We start from the raw sequence: 19,984 nt of genomic DNA, 5'->3' as shown, positions 1-19,984 counted from the left end.
CAGAATGATCCATGGTTAGTGTTTGTAGAGGATTGCAGGGCGAGTCCTGAAATGTGGGAGGAGATCAGGGCTATTTTTAGGCCAGTTGACATTTCAACCCTGTTGTGGTGTGGTTAGTGAAGAATGCAAAGAGACATTAAGTAAATGAACTACATAAATTTGAAGATCAAATTATTAAATTACTAAGTTTCTAAACTAAGTTTCAAAAGTTTAAAAAAAAATTCAAATTATTTTGTTTCGCCATCAACTTCAATTATGCACTGTAATGAATTTCTACAATTTCAGTAAGCCAGTAAAATAAAAAAATTCTTGGAGTTCAGGGAAAATATTAACAGTACTGCAGATTATACTGTATTAAAGCACCTTTCTGTATTGCTACTGTAATGCTATATTATGATAACATACAAAAATATACAATATCATTAAATTTACCGTAAAACTCAACATTAAAATAATTGATCTGAAGCAGAAAAAGAACGATGTCTGTATAATTTTTCCATTTTTATTTCTTACATTAATTTGTCATGAAGTATTGATTTAAAAAAAAAAAAACGTGGCTTCAATTCTATCCCATGGTGGTCTAGTTAGCTATCTAATATTTGCTAGCCAGTCTGATATTTCAAATATATAACCCACATTATATATTTCCTTTCCTATTTTTTCTTCTTGTCTGATTATTGTTCATTTTAGCAAGTTCATAGTGTGTAACGTGATATTTTATGTTTGTTCTTAGCTGAACCGAACCATGTTTTTATTGACTCTTTCACATTTGTTTAAAAAGTGTATTTGGCAATAAAAGATTAAAAATACAGCATAACTAGAAAATAAAACTGTAAAACAGTAATTAATAAACAGTAGTTTATTACTACCAATAAGTACTCCTGTAAAAATAATCAGTACAGTCTGCTATTAATGTAAATAAATATTACTGTAATACAGATTTAAATATTAAAGACAGTGACTATCTGGCTATAAGTTACTTACATTTACAAGGGAATTTTTTTTTTTGGCGTGTGAACATTCCAAAGAGACGTAACCAACCAGACAAACACACACAGTCCTGGAGAAACTGGAAAAACTACTTGCTATGTCATCATGTTTTTCTGAAAATATTTCTCCATTATCTTTTGAATACAGAAATTATCTATTGATACACTAAGCTAAGAGTAGGCAAATTGCTGTGTTTAAGAGGAGTAAAGCACTTTGTTACATGCTGTTATAGGAAAATAAACTCTGGGGTGGCAACAGTAGCCACTCAATCACACCACCTCATTGTTTTACTGCTTATATAATATAATTTTTCATTTTAAAGATACCGTAGAAAACTGTGACCTGCAACATTGCGAATCCAGAATTCATTTAATGATTCTGTTAACATTTTTCTAGCAGCATAAATCTGGAAGTGGGCATGGTCTACACCAGAAGCATTTGTTTTTCACTACTGATACACTAAGCTAAGAGTAGAAACAAAATATTTTGGTGTCAAGTTTCATGAAAACAGACTGCCGTTTGAGATTACGATCAGATCTCATAATTTGCTTAGCAATTCAAATACAGCATTTATCTTCCTTCCATACCAAAGATACCTTTCAGTCTTTCTGGTTTTGTTTCTTATTTGTTTTTTTTTCATTGTCTCTTCCAAGGCCACAGCTACTTCATGAGCGATTCCAAGGCCGTCCTGCAGGGATGCAAGGACCAGTGGACTCTGCAGGAAAACCAGCGCGTGCCACAGCTCTTCCAGATGACCGTGTGCTTGGACGTGCGCTTGTTGACTGCTGGAAAGTGGATGGCCTTTAGCTACACAACGCCTCACTCACCGTACTACGACCTGGCACTGCAGGGTGACAGCGATGCCGTGTATGCCTGGCTCTTGGGTGTGCAACACCGCTTCCCGGTGCAGCTGGCACTGAAACGTTGGCACCGTCTGTGTCTACGCATTGACTCATTACGTAACAGCTTCAGCCTGACCATCAGCAGCAGTCAGGAAACACACGAGCGTACGGTGATTGCTCATGCCATGCGACCCAATGGCAAGCTACAGCTTGGATGTCAGCAATGGGAGATCTTCCCAGGAACCACTACGGCCACCATGGAGCTGTACCTGTTCAGAATGTGGGGGGACGTGAGGGAGCATGCACTGTGTGAGGACGGCACGATTGTGGGCTGGGACACAAGCATGTGGAGAATCAGTCAAGCCCAGACCTGGGTCCAGGATGACACACTTTACTGTGGTGAGCACAATAAACACAACTAGAGCGCAGTGTTACGAAAGCGGCCCAATACCAAAACTGGTATATAATACGACAAAACATCAATATCCGCCCTTTTCCTAGCTAGCAAGTGTTAAGATCAGTAGGTGCACATTTATGAAACCATCTCTCATGCTGGGACATCTTGGTATAGGATTTGCAAAATGTAAATTAGGTCATTTGACTGTGGATTTTAATATTACTACATATACCTAACATAAATCCAATGCAAAACACCCAACACAATAACCCGATTCACGGATAATATCAAATGGAATATCAGGATTATATGCAGCTATATATATAATGGATATAAAAATGTTTTTCACCAAATATGCATTCAAAATGAATTTCTGTCCAATCATCGCTTAAAAAAGGTCAGGAGACACATTTTATCCAGATATACAAGTTATAAAGTCTTTATATATAACTTGGTTCCCAGTTTAATATAAACTAAATATGCTACATCATAGGACACATGGTTCATGAGTCCATGGCTGCCAAAGTTCATCATTTAATTAAAATAAATAACTGAAAAATCACCATTTTAGATCCATGAGCCATTTAAAACTGAAAAAGAGGAACTACACAAGGTGTATATTATGCATGATACAGCACGCTGACACTCTGATCTCCTTCTTGCTAACCAGACACACATTTGACTACAGATGTAAATGCATGTGCTCGTCAGAATACAATCAGGACACAAAGAAAAGTACAGATGAAAATGTGCGGTTTTATTCTCTAGAACACACACGCCTGCTTTCTGTCTCTCTGAAGACAAAAAGTCTTTCCATTTTCTTTTTCACTATTTCACTACTTCATGCTACTACGTTTTGCACGAAGCCATTTTATGTAGCTGAACATACAGTTAAAGTGTGAAGTGCATGAATGTGTTGCATATTTGTGTAGTCCTGCAAAATGCTTCATTTTTGTCCAGTCCAAAGCTTTCATCCATTTTCCAAAATGGATGTGGTTCTTATCTTTTTGCATGGCTTTCCTGTAGGCATACTCAGTCTTTTAGACCTTGTACGGGTGAAACGCGACGTGGGACCACAACTTCATGTAACTGGTAAGTAGCACTTCATGAGCATGTCACTTTAATGAGTATGTTTGTAGTGAGTAATACTAATCTATCTACACGCGGGCCAAGAAAAGTTCAGAATTAGCTACTGTGTTGATATTTTAAAAATTTTGTAATGTGTTGTAAGGGGTCTAACGTGAATGCAGGGAAAGATTAAGGTGGACTTGTCCCTGCCTTCTCTGAAAAAAACACACACGTTACTGTCCAGAGAGCTTAAAACAGAATGTGAGGAAAATTAATTACGCCTGCACATACACACACTTGGAGCTTGTAAGCCAACGTTACAGGTGCTTATAAGCCTTTATACCACAGCACTGTTGAATTCTGGATTCTGATTGGTCAGAAGGTGTTGTCAGAAGGTAATTTTCAGCTTTGACAGCAGTATGACTGCAAATCAATACGTTATCGTTTCTAAAGTAACAGCTCAGACTAAAAATGTATAATCATTGATATGGTTGGTAAGGAGATGTTTATTTAACATTTATGGAAGGAGTCTCCTGTTAAGTTTTCTGACATCTTCAGGGCAGAGTTTATGCTTTGCAGTTTCTCGGTAACGTAATAAACTGATAAAAAGTGCCTGTTCTTTCATATATAAAAAATTTTCAGCCGTTGGCAAAATGCTGTGTTATAAGGGGAATAAAGCACTTGTCATTTCAGAGATACAGTAGAAAATTGTGACCTGCAATGTTGCAAATCCATTAGATAAAGAAGACAAATTTCTTCATTTAATGATTCTGTTTACATTTTTCTAGCTGCATAAATCTGGAAGTGGGCATGGTCTATGCCAGAAGGATTTGTTTTTCATTTTTCCTTGAAATTTGTAACAATTGCAGACAATTGGCAGAACATAACTCTGAACTTTCTATCTAATGTAAGCTAGTGAACTATCTTTCAAAACAGCAATATCTTTCCTAAATCAGGTAACTGTTGTTGATAGATAACAACATACCCCCTATTCTATTTTATCAGATTTAGTATTTAGGCTTGTTACATTCTGGAAAGACCAGAATTGTTTGCTGGACAGGCTATCAGAATCTACTATGAAGTTGGGATGTGGTGCTGCTGCGAGTCAAAATGGGGTCCATTAAGTAGCATTTCATTATAATGTACACTATATGGCCAAAAGTATGTGGACGCCTAACCATTGCACCCCTATGTGCTTGTTGAACATCCCATTTCAAAACCATGGGCATTAATAAATAAAGAGTTGGCTTCTGCTAATATATATTCCACAGTATTTTATGATGTGGCTGTGGGGATTTTTGTCCATTCACCTACAAGAGCATTAGTGAGGTCAGGCGCTGATGTTGGGATGTCGAGGAGGTCTGGGGTGCAGTCAGTGTTCCAGTTCATCCCAAAGGTGTTCAGTGGGGTTGAGGTCAGGGCTCTGTGCAGGACACTCAAGTTCTTCCACTCCGACCTTAACATACTAATTCATGTGTCTTGCATGTCTTCATGGACCTCACTTTGTGCACAGGGGCATTGTCATGCTGGAACAGGTTTGGACTAGGTCCCTTATAGAGAAATCTTAATGCTACCCCATACAAAGGCATTCTGGAAAATTGTGTGCTTCCAACTTTGTGGCAACAATTTGGGGAAGAACCACGTGGTGTGATGCTCAGGTGTCCACATACTTTTGGCCAAATAGTGTATGATTTTCCCAGAAGATTTTGTTTTACAGGAATGGAGATCATTTATTTAAGAATGACAAAAAACCATGTGCATTGAACATCCAAGTTCATATTTTTTCAATTAATTAAATTATTATTTTTTTGGAGACTCCAACAGCAATATGCTGCCCAGTGGTGAATATGGTAAATAAAATATATATATATATATAAATAAAAGCATATTTCTTTTGTGAATGTCAGGTCAGTTTGTATAGATATATGGGCTACTAGTGCAAACCACAGATGACAGACAAATAGTGCGCATCTTACTTATATCTGTATTTGTATCTGTTTAGAATGCGTTATCTGTTCATTCCAATTTGTTCGTATTTGGTTACAACCCCACTATACACCAAGTAACCTCTACAGCAAGGTCATCAGTTGTTGAAGTGTTTTAGTCCCTTATGTATAAGATTCTCTTTATGCAGTATCCTAAACCTTAAATGTTGTAGTTCGCATTTGCACTTGTCGGAATGGACTTGTATCTGTGGAAAAACTGTTTAAATGCAATTCTCTTTTTGTTTTTCCCTGTGCAGGAACTCCCTTTACAACTTCAGCTACTCCCCAACGAACGACCATGACCACTAGCTTTACTAAACTTGTTACTACTGCCACTAAAACTAATACTCCTGCTAACACAGATACCCTCTCGACTATCTTTCCTACTACCACACGTACTCCTGTGGCTACTATTTCTACTGCTACTTCTAGAGCTATTACTTCAACTGAGAAAACTACTACAGCTACTAGTTCTGCAACTACAGATACCATTGTACATACCACCGACACAACAAAAATCGTTACTCATACCTTCACAGACACAACCACAAATTTTACCCCTACTAACAAAGCTACTACAGGTACTCCTACTCTCACACATAAGGCCACAATTGTTACTGCTACAGATACCACTACACATACTACCCTAGCTACTACTGCTACAACCACAGATACCACAGAATCAAATACTACTTTTACCACAGAAGCCCACATGACTGCTATTCCTGCTACCACAGATACCAACATGACTGCTATTCCTACTACTACAGACAGCCACATGACTACTATTCCTACTGCCACAGATAGCCACATGACTGCTATTTCTGCTACAATAGATACCCAAATGACTACTATTCCTGCTACTACAGATACCCACATGACTACTATTCCTGCTACTACAGATACGCACATGACTTCTATTCCTACTGCCACAGATACCCACATGACTGCTATTCCTACTACCACAGATACCCACATGACTTCTATTCCTACTGCCACAGATACCCATCTGACTTCTATTCCTGTTATTACAGATACCTACATAACTGCTATTCCTACTACCACAGATACCAACATGACTACTATTACTGCTACTACAGATACCCACATGACTGCTATTCCTGCTACTACAGATACCAACACGACTTCTATTCCTACTACCACAGATACTCAAATGACTGCTGTTCCTGCTACCACAGATACCAACATGACTTCTATTCCTGCTACCACAGGTACCAACATGACTGCTTTTCCTACTAGCACAGATACCCAAATGACTTCTTTTCCTACTACCACAGATACCAACATGACTTCTATTCCTGCTACCACAGGTACCAACATGACTGCTTTTCCTACTAGCACAGATACCCAAATGACTTCTTTTCCTACTACCACAGATACCAACATGACTTCTATTCCTGCTACCACAGATACCAACATGACCTCTAGTCATACTACCACAGATACCAACATGACCTCTAGTCGTACTACCACAGATACCCCCATGACAGCTATTTCTGCTACAGATACCAACATGACTACTATTCCTACAACCACAGATACCCCCATGACTGCTAATTCTGCTACCACAGATACCCAAATGACTACTATTCCTGCAACCACAGATATCCACCTGACTACTCTTCCTGGTACTACAGATACCCACATGACTGCTATTCCTACTACCACAGATACCCATCTGACTTCTATTCCTGCTATTACAGATACCCATATGACTGCTCTTCCTACTACCACAGATACCCACATGACTGCTTTTCTTACTACCACAGATACCAACGTGACTTCTATTCCTACTGCCACAGATACCCACATGACTACTATTCCTACTACCACAGATACCCAAATGACTGCTATTCCTACTACCACAGATACCCAAATGACTACTATTCCTACTGCTACAGATACCAACATGACATCTGTTCCTACTGCCACAGATACCCACATGACTGCTATTCCTACTGCTACAGATACCAACATGACATCTGTTCCTACTGCCACAGATACCCACATGACTGCTATTCCTACTACCACAGATACCCAAATGACTGCTATTCCTACTACCACAAATACTCACATGACTGCTATTCCTACTACCACAGATACCCACATGACTTCTATTCCTACTACCACAAATACTCACATGACTTCTATTCCTACTACCACAGATACCAACATGACTGATTTTCCTACTACCACAGATACCAACATGACTGTTATTCCTACTACCACAGATACCCAAATGACTGCTTTTCCTGCTACCACAGATACCCACATGACTACTGTTCCTACTGCCACAGATACCCACATGACTGCTTTTCCTACTACCAAAGATACCCAAATGACTGCTATTCCTACTACCACAGATACCCAAATGACTGCTTTTCCTGCTACCACAGATACCCACATGACTACTATTCCTACTGCTACAGATACCAACATGACTTCTATTCCTACTACTACAGATACCAACATGACTCCTATTCCTACTACCACAGATACCCAAATGACTACTATTCCTACTGCTATAGATACCCAAATGACTTCTATTCCTATAGCCACAGATACCCATATGACTGCTATTCCTACTACCAGAGATAAAAACATGAATTCTATTGCTGCTACTACAGATACCCCCATGAATTCTATTCCTGCTACTACAGATACCAACATGACTTCTATTCCTACTACCACAGATACCCACATGACTACTATTCCTACTGCTACAGATACCAACATGACTTCTATTCCTACAGCCACAGATACCCATATGACTGCAATTCCTACTACCAGAGATAAAAACATGAATTCTATTCCTGCTACTACAGATACCCCCATGACTTCTATTCCTACTGCTACAGATATCAACATGACTACTATTCCTACTGCTACAGATACCAACATGACTTCTATTCCTACAGCCACAGATACCCATATGACTGCAATTCCTACTACCAGAGATAAAAACATGAATTCTATTCCTGCTACTACAGATACACCCATGACCTCTATTCCTACTACCACAGATACCCACATGACTACTATTCCTACTGCTACAGATACCAACATGACTTCTATTCCTACAGCCACAGATACCCATATGACTGCAATTCCTACTACCAGAGATACCAACATGAATTCTATTCCTGCTACTACAGATACCCCCATGACTTCTATTCCTACAGCTACAGATACCAACATGACTACTGTCCCTACTACCACCTATCCCATCATGGCTACTTCTCTTATTCTCACAGATACCACTGCAATTGTTACTCATACTACCACAGATACCCACTTGACTACTATTCCTACTACCACAGATACCCCCATGACTACCAGACACCCCACCACAGTAACTACTCCTATTAGGCCAAATACCACTGCAATTGGTACTCATACTACCACAGATACTGCCATAGTTAGTAGTCCTATTCCCACAGATACCACAGATACCCCCCTGACTAGTATTCTTACTCCCACAGATAGCACAGTTCTTGCTAATATGACTATAGATACACCTGTGAAAACTATTAATTCCTCTACAGATACCCCAGAGACTAGTACTCCCACAGATATCAGCATAGCTACTACTCTTACTACTAGAGATACCTTAAGTAATACACCTACTACCTTATCTACTAGTCCTACCACCATATACACAGCCATATTTACTTCTCCTACACCCAGAGACACCATACCTTTTTATCCTACTACTATAGATACAATACATATTAATCGTACTATCACAGATACTATAACTACTCCAGCTACAATTTCTGTTCTTCCAACTAGCAAAGATCCTGCAGCCACTGCTGTTACAACTGCTGAAAAAAACACAATTACTACTCCTAACAAAGTCATTACACCAACTACTACTATTACTGCAACAGGTAACACTGCTACTACTCCTACTCCTACTACAGCTACTATTATTCACCAAGCTGCTACAACATCCATTACTGACAGTACTAGTGCAATAGACATCACCACCAGCACAGATACTAGTGCTGTTCCTTCAACTATCACTGCGAAGTCTGTCCCTTCGTTGTCCATTATATCTGTTACTTATACACCATCAACACTTGAAACCTCAGCCACACCCAAATCGACAGACTCAGGCAGTGATGCCATAGGAAATAACCAATTCACCACACCTACAAGCTTTAAAGCCTCTGTAGCTGACATATCAACACTTCCAGCACTGTTCCCATCCGATTCCTCCATTTCCATCACCACAGTCTTAGACACATTGGAAACCCAAAACAAGAAAACAATACCAAGATCGTCTTCTTCGCCAACTGTATCTAGCACTTTATTCAAAGGTAGAATATTCTGTTGCTCAGAATACTTAATTTTTGTGCAGATGTTGAACCAAAATTAATGTAATTTGTTTGGATGAAAAAAAGACTTTTATGTATTTTTATGGCCAGAAGTGAACTCAGCTACACTGAGATGAATAAAATTGTGCCACCTTTGAAATGAGAGAAACCCAATATAGCCTTTCAGCACAGATTCCTTACCAAAATTGTGTTTTCATAATCTGAATCAGTGGAGTGTATAAAACCAAAATAAATACCAAACTTGCCAAATTTATTTCCATAACAGAGAAAAAGGAATTAGCCAATGTAATTAAAGCACACATGTAAGTAAACCCCCACAAAAGCACCAAAGAAGGCAAAAAAAATAAAAATAAAAAATAGCACGGTGTAATTCTTAGCCAGTAGGTAGACCCTTAGGTGTAGTTGGAGGGGACATGCCCCCTAATGTTTGAAAGAGAGTGAACTGTCCCTTCCACACCCCAACCCCCAAATTATTAATGCTCAGTCCATAGTGGTTTTACTTTTATATATACTGTTTTGATTGCAGTCTGCCTTTGATGCCTTCATTGCTGTTAATATCATGTGTTCCCTTGTGTTTCAGATAAACAGCAAGACAACTGTAGTTGTCTTACATTCTGCAGAGATTCTGGTGAGTGTGCATTATTCAGGAGGACTATTTTATTTGTTTATATCTTTCATGTTTACTGACACCATGCTCTCTTATCCACCTGATTTAGGAGCATTATATACATTCAATCTGGATATCAAGAGTGGCCATGTTACTGAGACCGAAATCCTGAATACAGTGAGTATATAATTAATGAACATAGGGAATGCTGGAAAAAAAGCTATTCCAGTTAAGCAATGTAGTACATTCCATGGAGGCTTTGCTCATTATTCTGTGATAATAGTCAAATTTCGTCACACAAACACCGTTGGAAATGTCTATGTCTTGCCAACCATATTTGGACAATCACACTTTCTTAACTACGACTGTCATTACCTCCTGCACTAAAATGGGCTCTTATTTGTAAGGAGTCTGCCAGTTAGTTGGCTGAGAACCCAGATGGTGGAAAAGATGGACATCCAGAAAGAGTTTTGTCGAAATATGGGTGGGGAATTCTTCTCAAATCCCACTGTTTTGCTATGAATGTTTTTTTGAATGTCCAATCAGCACAACTGTGGTCCAGTTAAACTACACTTGCCACATGTGTATATACTGTATATTTTATATATTACATGAATATGTGATTTCTTTTTATGTGTTTGAGAAACTTAGGATCATTATTTTCCATAGAGTATCCTCACAACTACACTAAAAGTAAAAAAAAGTAAAAAAAAAAAAAAAAAAAAAGTCAGAATTGGATCTGTCTCAGGAAAATACAACTGAGAAACATTTGAATCTTAAATTGTGTTCTCTCTAACCTAATAGATTTCACAGCTGGGTTCTCCTTGCAACTCAACAGTTATTCCTCAGTGAGTAACTGACTCACACACAGCAAAAATACACATCCTTTTGTATGCATAAATCATTTTATTAAAATTCTATCAGCAGGTATAGCAATGTCCTTTTTTGCTTACAGGACTCTGTGTAATAATATTTCCATGCAATCCAGTTACTATCAGGTAAAACATTTTTATTGTTTCATGAAGTTTATGAGAATGGTGGTGATCAAATTCATTGCATCATTTTTATTCCATTTTTCTTGTGTTTGTTTGACTGTAGGAGACACACATACTGTGCGATGGTAATGAACCAAGGTAATCTTTACATGATTTTCTGTCCCTGTGTCTGTATTTTAGTATACCCTTTTCTGGAAACAATAATGCTTTCCTTCTTGCCCTTAGACTGAAAAGCTGTATGATAGCAGTGCTATTCAGTCAGCCACTGGACATGTGTACTCTCAGCGAGGTTCTGGCTACCTTATTCCAATCTAATTCCAAAATCACTTATAACGGCCTCCTTAACAGAACTGCTGGTCAGTACTTGAAAATTTATTTAAATATTATTCTTTTAAAGTTGCATAGGTGGCCTCAAGTGAATGAGCCTTCCACAGAAGAAATTATATATATTTTCTGTTTTGCTCAGCTCTATGTGGATCACCCAGCGTTTCTAAAGGTGCGCTCTTAAAGTCAACATACAGATGGTTCTCTGCTAACGTCAGCTCTAACCAAATCTGTGATCTATCAGATGACCAGTTCCACTCCCTCACCAGCCAGCTTACTTGGTAAGTTATTGTAAGTTGCAAATTATAGTATGTTTAAATCTGCAGTTGCATCATATAGGAGTAATCATGATCCACGCCTTCCAACTAGGACCTCCGAGTGGAAATTTAAAGTCGGAGTTTTGGGAGAGTTTTGGGGTCGTGTATTGACCTGAATAGTTTGTAGTGAAGCTCTCTGTTTGAGGCCCAATATTGTGAGTAGTTAGATGGCAGTTTTTTTCGCTGTGGAGATTCCCTGGGAACTTTGCAGTAAAGATCAACAACATGGCACTGTATGGACACTGTATGGTTTATTTACAAAAAAAGATAACTTACAAGATCATAGAGACTGCAGGATAAAAAGGTTCTGAGCCTTTAGTTTTTTTAAGCAGCAGAGTAGAAATTTCAGCAGTTATTGGAAAACGGTGATGTGGGTCAGTCCTTTGCATTCCTTTTGAATTCCTCAGGCTGACCTGCAGAGGCACAATGGGACTGATCATAAGTCTGGGCATAGGTTTACTGAAAGTTAATTCCAGCCAAATATACACACAGTGTGTAAGAAAGGTTGCTGAGATTTGATGAGAAGTGAGAAATGTAGGTATGTGCTAAGTGAAATAGCTTAAGGTTCATCCAGCAGGTTGAGAACTTCTACTTCTAAGGTTTAGTTTAGGGCAAATTCTGATTAACTATGGAGGCATCAGAGTAGGAAAGGGCTCTACAATGCCTGAGATATGTGTTGCCCTAATGATTTCCCCTACATGATGTTAATATTGCATAATATACCTTACAATGTATGATAATTAGCTGTTTAGCTATCATATCATTTAGCTATCATCATATTTTTTTACTATATTAAAGGAGCTTAAAAATTGATGTGCTTTTCTACAGTGGTGAAGGTCAAGTGCTGTCTGTGCAGCTAAATGAGAACTGTCAGCGTCCATCATCACCGACTGGTCCAAACCAGAAACCACAAAAAAACACCACAGCATTACCTTTATATACAACAGTCACAGCTTCTGCTACAACAGCTACACCATCCATGTCTGTGCTTCCAAACGTCAATCATACAGTCACAGAACCCAGTGGTGCAGTCCAGCCGACTAATACTGTGCTTACACAACCGAATACTACAGACACAAAGGCTAATAATACAAATTTAAACACTACTCCAGACACCACAAACACAACACTGGCATCATTCAATAGCAGTATAAATCCAAACATTACAAACACAACACCATCATTCAACAGCAGTATAAATCCAAACATTACAAACACAACACCATCATTCAATAGCAGTATAAATCCAAACACTACTCCAAACACTACAACCACAACATCAGCGCCATTCAATAATAGTATAATTCCAAACACTACTCCAAACACTACAAACACAATAACAGTGTCAGTGAATGACAATCGAAATTTAAACACTACTCCAGACACTACAAACACAACACCAACATCATTCAGTAACAGTACAAATCCAAACACTACTCCAGACACTACAAACACAACACCAACATCATTCAGTAACAGTATAAATCCAAACACTACTCTAAACACTACAACCACTACACCACAATCATTCAATAATAGTATAATTCCAAACACTACTCCAAAGACTACAAACACAACATCAGCATCATTCAATAACAGTATAAATCCAAACACTACTCCAAACACTACAACCACAACATCAGCATCATTCAATAATAGTATAATTCCAAACACTACAAACATGACACCAACATCATTCAATAACAGTATAATTCCAAACACTACTCCAAACACTACAACCACTACACCACAATCATTCAATAACAGTATAAGTCCAAACACTACTCCAAACACTACAACCACAACATCAGCGCCATTCGATAACAGTATAATTCCAAACACTACTCCAAACACTACAAACACAACACCAACATCATTCAATAACAGTATAAATCCAAACACTACTCCAAACACTACAACCACTACACCACAATCATTCAATAACAGTATAAATCCAAACACTACTCCAAACACTACAACCACAACATCAGCGCCATTCAATAACAGTATAATTCCAAACACTACTACAAACACTACAAACACAACACCAACATCATTCAATAATAGTATAATTCCAAACACTACTCCAAACACTACAACCACTACACCACAATCATTCAATAACAGTATAAATCCAAACACTACTCCAAACACTACAACCACAACATCAGCGCCATTCAATAACAGTATAATTCCAAACACTACTACAAACACTACAAACACAACACCAACATCATTCAATAATAGTATAATTCCAAACACTACTCCAAACACTACAAACATGACATCAGCGTCAGTGAACGACAATCGATATTTAAATGCTACTCCAGACACTATAAACACAACATCAGCATCATTCAATAACAGTATAAATCCAAACACTACTCCAAACACTACAACCACAACATCAGCATCATTCAATAACAGTATAAATCCAAACACTACTCCAGACACTACAAACACAACACCAACATCATTCAGTAACAGTATAAATCCAAACACTACTCCAAACACTACAAACACGACACCAACATCATTCAATAATAGTATAATTCCAAACACTACTCCAGACACTACAAACACAACACCAACATCATTCAATAACAGTATAAATCCAAACACTACTCCAGACACTACAAACACAACACCAACATCATTCAATAACAGTATAAATCCAAACACTACTCCAAACACTACAAACACAACACCAACATCATTCAATAATAGTATAAATCCAAACACTACTCCAAACACTACAAACACAACACCAACATCATTCAATAACAGTATAATTCCAAACACTACTCCAAACACTACAAACACAACACCAACATCATTCAATAATAGTATAATTCCAAACACTACTCCAGACACTACAAACACAACACCAACATCATTCAATAATAGTATAAATCCAAACACTACTCCAAACACTACAAACACAACACCAACATCATTCAATAATAGTATAATTCCAAACACTACTCCAAACACTACAAACATGACATCAGCGTCAGTGAACGACAATAGAAATTTAAATGCTACTCCAGACACTACAAACACAACACCAACATCATTCAATAACAGTATAAATCCAAACACTACTCCAAACACTACAAACACAACACCAACATCATTCAATAATAGTATAATTCCAAACACTACTCCAAACACTACAATCACTACACCACAATCATTCAATAACAGTATAAATCCAAACACTACTCCAAACACTACAACCACAACATCAGCGCCATTCAATAACAGTATAATTCCAAACACTACTCCAAACACTACAAACACAACACCAACATCATTCAATAACAGTATAATTCCAAACACTACTCCAAACACTACAACCACAACATCAGCATCATTCAATAATAGTATAATTCCAAACACTACTCCAGACACTACAAACATGACATCAACATCATTCAATAATAGTATAATTCCAAACACTACTCCAGACATTACAAACATGACATCAACATCATTCAATAATAGTATAATTCCAAACACTACTCCAAACACTACAACCACAACATCAGCGCCATTCAATAACAGTATAATTCCAAACACTACTCCAAACACTACAAACACAACACCAACATCATTCAATAATAGTATAATTCCAAACACTACTCCAGACATTACAAACATGACATCAACATCATTCAATAATAGTATAATTCCAAACACTACTCCAAACACTACAACCACAACATCAGCATCAGTCAATGACAATAGAAATTTAAACATTACTCCATCATTCAGTAACGTGACACAATCTTACACCACCCTAAACATATCATCATCATCATCAGGCTCCAAACCAAACGCCACTCTCAATGTTACAGATACAACATTATCACCGTATAATATGACACAACCAAGCACCACAACACTGATCGCCACTACAGTTACTCCAAACACTACATTATCTACTGAAACATCAGCCTCATTTAACACAACCTTCCCACCAAACACAACACTGTTGAGCCCAACAACTTCCACAATTCTGTTGAATTTCACCACGGAGAGCTTCACTACAAACTATTCAGGTCAATACACGACCCCAAGTCCAATTAACGTTACACAGGTTATGACTAATACTACACTAGGTAGTTATAAAATGTTCAATAATTTGACATCAGGTCCTCTAAACATCACAGTCAGCCCCGGCAATCACACCACAGCTACTGTCAAGAACATAACCTTGCTGAACACAACAAAGCTTCCTAACATTACTCTAGCCAACACCACACAATCTATAGTACTAAACAATAATACTACAACAGTAGCACCAAACAAGCCCACTGCCCAGGCAGGAAAGAATACCACCACCACCTCCATCACCACCACCAGCAGTGGAACAAGTACAGCAGGTTAGTCCAATGAGTTACATCCAATCTGTTCTGCTTGAGTCAGAGTTACTAAATAGGATTTTCAAGCATTTTCAATATTTCTATAATAAATAAGTAAATAAATAAATAAATTAAGAATGATGTATAAATACCATACATACCACACATTTCAGGGAATGGATAATCACTGAGGGTCGTTTCTACCTTTAGTTACTGAACCTATATATGATAATATATTTTTAAAACTCATCTAATGTACATAATTGGACCCTAAGGGCCACTTTGGTACTTTTGTGCGTACCTAAGGTGACTAAAATGTACCTGCAAAGTTCTTTCTGACATTTACATTAGAGATATCATCTTTATATGGATCATATGTGAGCTCAATCAGACTTGAGAGTAATGTATATGAAATATACACATTACAAATAATTGTTCTTTGTATAAATCAAACAAAAAGTTTGATTTTATTTCATGTTGCAGGATTTTAAATTTCTAATCAGTGTTTTTCAGTACAAAAAGTACTTTTTCCAAAACTTCCACACATTCATTTAGTGAAGTTTTCAAAATTCTTGCACGTTTTCAACCAGACAGAACCAGTGGGTGGAGGTTTAGTTGTCAAAAAGCTATTAGTTAGCTGAGCAACATATATTATGTTGAAATAAATCCCTAAAAGTATAATGGTTATAAATACAAACATTAAAACAGCACATTTTTTATGACACCACATGCATGAGGCCCGCTGCCTCTATAAGCTGCTCTTTATATAACAGTTTATCAGCGTATTCAAACTAATGAAAGTTTTATAGACAAATCATGTTAGGCCACAAGATACACGAACAGGAGGAATTCCTCAAATCTGAATAAAAGGACAAGTATTTCCATAGAAGCTTGGCAATAAACTTCGCCTCTAACATGACATGTTAAAAAGATAAATGGCTATCTTTTACATGTTGCAGGGACCACAACAACAGTGAGCCCTCAGTCTTTGGTAAATCAGCTTCTGAACCAGTCTCAGGATATTTCGACCCTGAACTCCTCCCAAGTGCAGAATGTGGTCAACCAACTGGCGGATATTCTATCAGCACCAAACATCAGCTTGAATGTGTGTCAGGGTGCTCTGTTTGTCGTTAACAAACTCCTCGATGCACCTAAAGAAGCTTTGGCCTCCTCGTCCAACCGGTAAGATACGTCAGAAACCTCCATGTAAAACAGCGCAGCTAGAGAACAATGCGAACGGCTAAGTAAACAGATATATGAGAAATTGGGTGGATAGTGTAATTTATGGATTCTCTCTTTCCAGCTTGATCAAGGTTGTGGATGAACTGGCATTGAAATTGGTCATTCCAGACACGTCAGCCACAATAACATTTCCATCCCTTGCACTGGCGGTGACCAAAATCGATGGAACCAACTTTGCAGGAATGTCGTTCTCCATCAACAGCCCAACAGACATAGCGGTAAAGAGTGAGAGTTAGTTTGAATATGTAAAATGTCATGTTCCGATATGGCAGCCCAGGGTATAGACCACTTTACTTTAATTATCACTCTAATCTAAGACACTTGGAGCACACCACATATTTATGCTTTACAGTTAACCCTAAAATACTGAGTGATGGAGTGGTGCATAGCGGCGTTACTGTTACCACGCCGAACTTGATTAATTTTGTATAACAGCATGTCAGTGTTTTATTCCTCATCTACCACAGCAGTTTTTCAAGGCCAACAATGTTTTATTTAATCAAAAATGATATGTCATGATTCTTATCAGTGTATCAGTTATATTTAATGTTGTGGAACGTCCATGAAATAAGTTAGTTCCTGTTCTCACTTACGTTATAGCAGCTATAAACAGTTGTTTCCTTACCAGCCTATTTTGTTCTCTTTCTTGATGTTACAAAGGACAAAAAACCACCCAAACACCTTGTCATTTTACCAAGAAACTGCAAATCGCAAACGTCTCTGTCCTGAAGACTTTCCTGTGTCTGAAAACGTAGTTCAGCTTTACCTCTGACTGTTACAGCTTTAATCCTGTCCTGATATTGCTCTGAGTGTGTGTGGTTGTGTGTTTCATTCCAGATGAGAAGCAGGACAAGGAGGTCTGTAGCTAGTTCTTCTCCTCAGGGTTCCATCACACTCCCTGCCTCTCTGACAGATGGTCTCTCCCCAGAGCAGAAGCAACAGGCATCCCGGCTTCAGTTCACATTCTTCCACAAGAGCACACTGTTTCAGGTGAGGAATACCGAGAAAGAAATGTCCTATAGTAGCCATTTATATAAACAAGACCCATATCTTCTTCAACATACAGTATGTGTCGATCATTGCAGGACAAACGCAGTGATCAGCAGCTGAACAGCCTCGTTCTGGGGACAAGCGTCGCCAACCTGTCCATCAGAGGCCTGAGAGACAATGTGGAGGTCTCGCTGAAGAATACGACCCCTATAGAGGTACATATCCACTCACTCATACACAGCACCACACCATTAACTGTCAGGTTTCTGATGTCTTTTTCTTCTCCTACAGGGAAAGCTGACTTGCGTTTTCTGGGACTTTAACCAAAATGGTAAGATACCTTACTATCATTTAGGCCTTGTTACACTTAGGTGATTGAACTGTCAGGAAGAAGGTATTAAACTGTACCATTGCTTGTAAATGTACAATACATGGTACATTCACTGTCAGGTGAAAGATACATATTAAAGGTACAAGAGGTGTACTCTTAAAAATCATCGCTCAACCTTAAAAAAAGATACTACATTCACCTTCCCAGGTGAATAGAAGGAGTAAAAGCAAGCGTACAAATGATGTCTCCTTGTAGGTACCAGATATACAGGCAATAGTACAGCTTAGTACCTTTTCTCCTGAAAGTGAAATGTGAATGTGTGATTCTTTTCCAAGTTACACCTGTTGATAAAACCATTAAATAAGCAATAAAACAGTGCGTCTTGCTGTTATAGTAAAATAATTGTAAAAGTGACAGGTTGTTGTGATGAAGCAGAGCTATGTTAAGTTGATTATATATTTATAGTTATATTTATTGCCGTGGAACATCTGTGAAACAAGTTAGCTCCTGTTCTCACTTACGTTATAGCAGCTATAAACAGTCCTTCCTTCACCAGTCTCTTTCTTTTGTCTCTCTTCAAGTATAATAAAACAAAAAATAAAATGCAGCTTGTCATGTTACTGAGAAAGTGTAAAAAAAAGTATAAACTCCTCTGTCTTGAAGATGTCTTAAAGAAAACTTAAAGTTACAGCTTTACCTCTGACTGTTACAAAGCACTGACACTGGAGACTCCTTCCATAAATGTTACATAAATGTCTCCTTGCAGAAAACTTTACCATGTCAACGATTCTGCACATTTTTTAATCTGTTTATGTGATGCGTCTGCTGTACAAGTCCCTGTGAATGAGCTGTTACTATATAACACCTTCAGACCAATCAGAATAGAGAATTCAACAGAGCTGTGGTATAATTATGTCTAATAACTGATATAATGTGTTGTAGGTGGACAAGGAGGTTGGAACAAAAGCGGCTGTTTTCTCCTGAACAGCACCGATAACGAGATGAAGTGTAGCTGCAACCACTTGACCAGCTTTGCAGTGCTAATGGTGAGCTTCAATATGTGTCCAACCGAGCATCCAGTCTACAGGAATGATCTGCAAAAAAACTGAAATGTGGATTTCTTTGTTAAAATAAACAATCAGATATTCAAAAGAGGGTTTACACAGAT

The 19,984-nt window shown here is 38.0% G+C and overlaps 1 protein-coding gene across 1 annotated transcript in view; it reads left to right on the top strand.

The window, feature by feature from the left end:
• adgrg2a (adhesion G protein-coupled receptor G2a) overlaps positions 1-19,984 on the top strand; it is a 34,725-nt gene that overhangs the window by 10,701 nt on the left and 4,040 nt on the right. Inside the window, exons 3-19 of the mRNA XM_053228143.1 lie at positions 1,644-2,231; positions 3,256-3,321; positions 5,540-9,193; positions 10,224-10,271; positions 10,360-10,427; positions 11,055-11,098; positions 11,206-11,248; positions 11,349-11,383; positions 11,471-11,601; positions 11,712-11,850; positions 12,715-16,274; positions 17,213-17,435; positions 17,557-17,713; positions 18,333-18,485; positions 18,581-18,700; positions 18,777-18,816; positions 19,759-19,862. Of these exons, the coding sequence (XP_053084118.1) occupies positions 1,644-2,231; positions 3,256-3,321; positions 5,540-9,193; positions 10,224-10,271; positions 10,360-10,427; positions 11,055-11,098; positions 11,206-11,248; positions 11,349-11,383; positions 11,471-11,601; positions 11,712-11,850; positions 12,715-16,274; positions 17,213-17,435; positions 17,557-17,713; positions 18,333-18,485; positions 18,581-18,700; positions 18,777-18,816; positions 19,759-19,862 (9,173 nt within the window). The remainder of the gene's footprint in view (positions 1-1,643; positions 2,232-3,255; positions 3,322-5,539; positions 9,194-10,223; positions 10,272-10,359; positions 10,428-11,054; positions 11,099-11,205; positions 11,249-11,348; positions 11,384-11,470; positions 11,602-11,711; positions 11,851-12,714; positions 16,275-17,212; positions 17,436-17,556; positions 17,714-18,332; positions 18,486-18,580; positions 18,701-18,776; positions 18,817-19,758; positions 19,863-19,984) is intronic.

The sequence above is a fragment of the Pangasianodon hypophthalmus genome, chromosome 22, assembly GCF_027358585.1.
Source record: "Pangasianodon hypophthalmus isolate fPanHyp1 chromosome 22, fPanHyp1.pri, whole genome shotgun sequence".
NCBI lineage: Eukaryota > Metazoa > Chordata > Actinopteri > Siluriformes > Pangasiidae > Pangasianodon > Pangasianodon hypophthalmus.
Note: the sequence above shows the minus strand (reverse complement) of the source record. Positions and strands in the feature narration are given on the sequence as shown.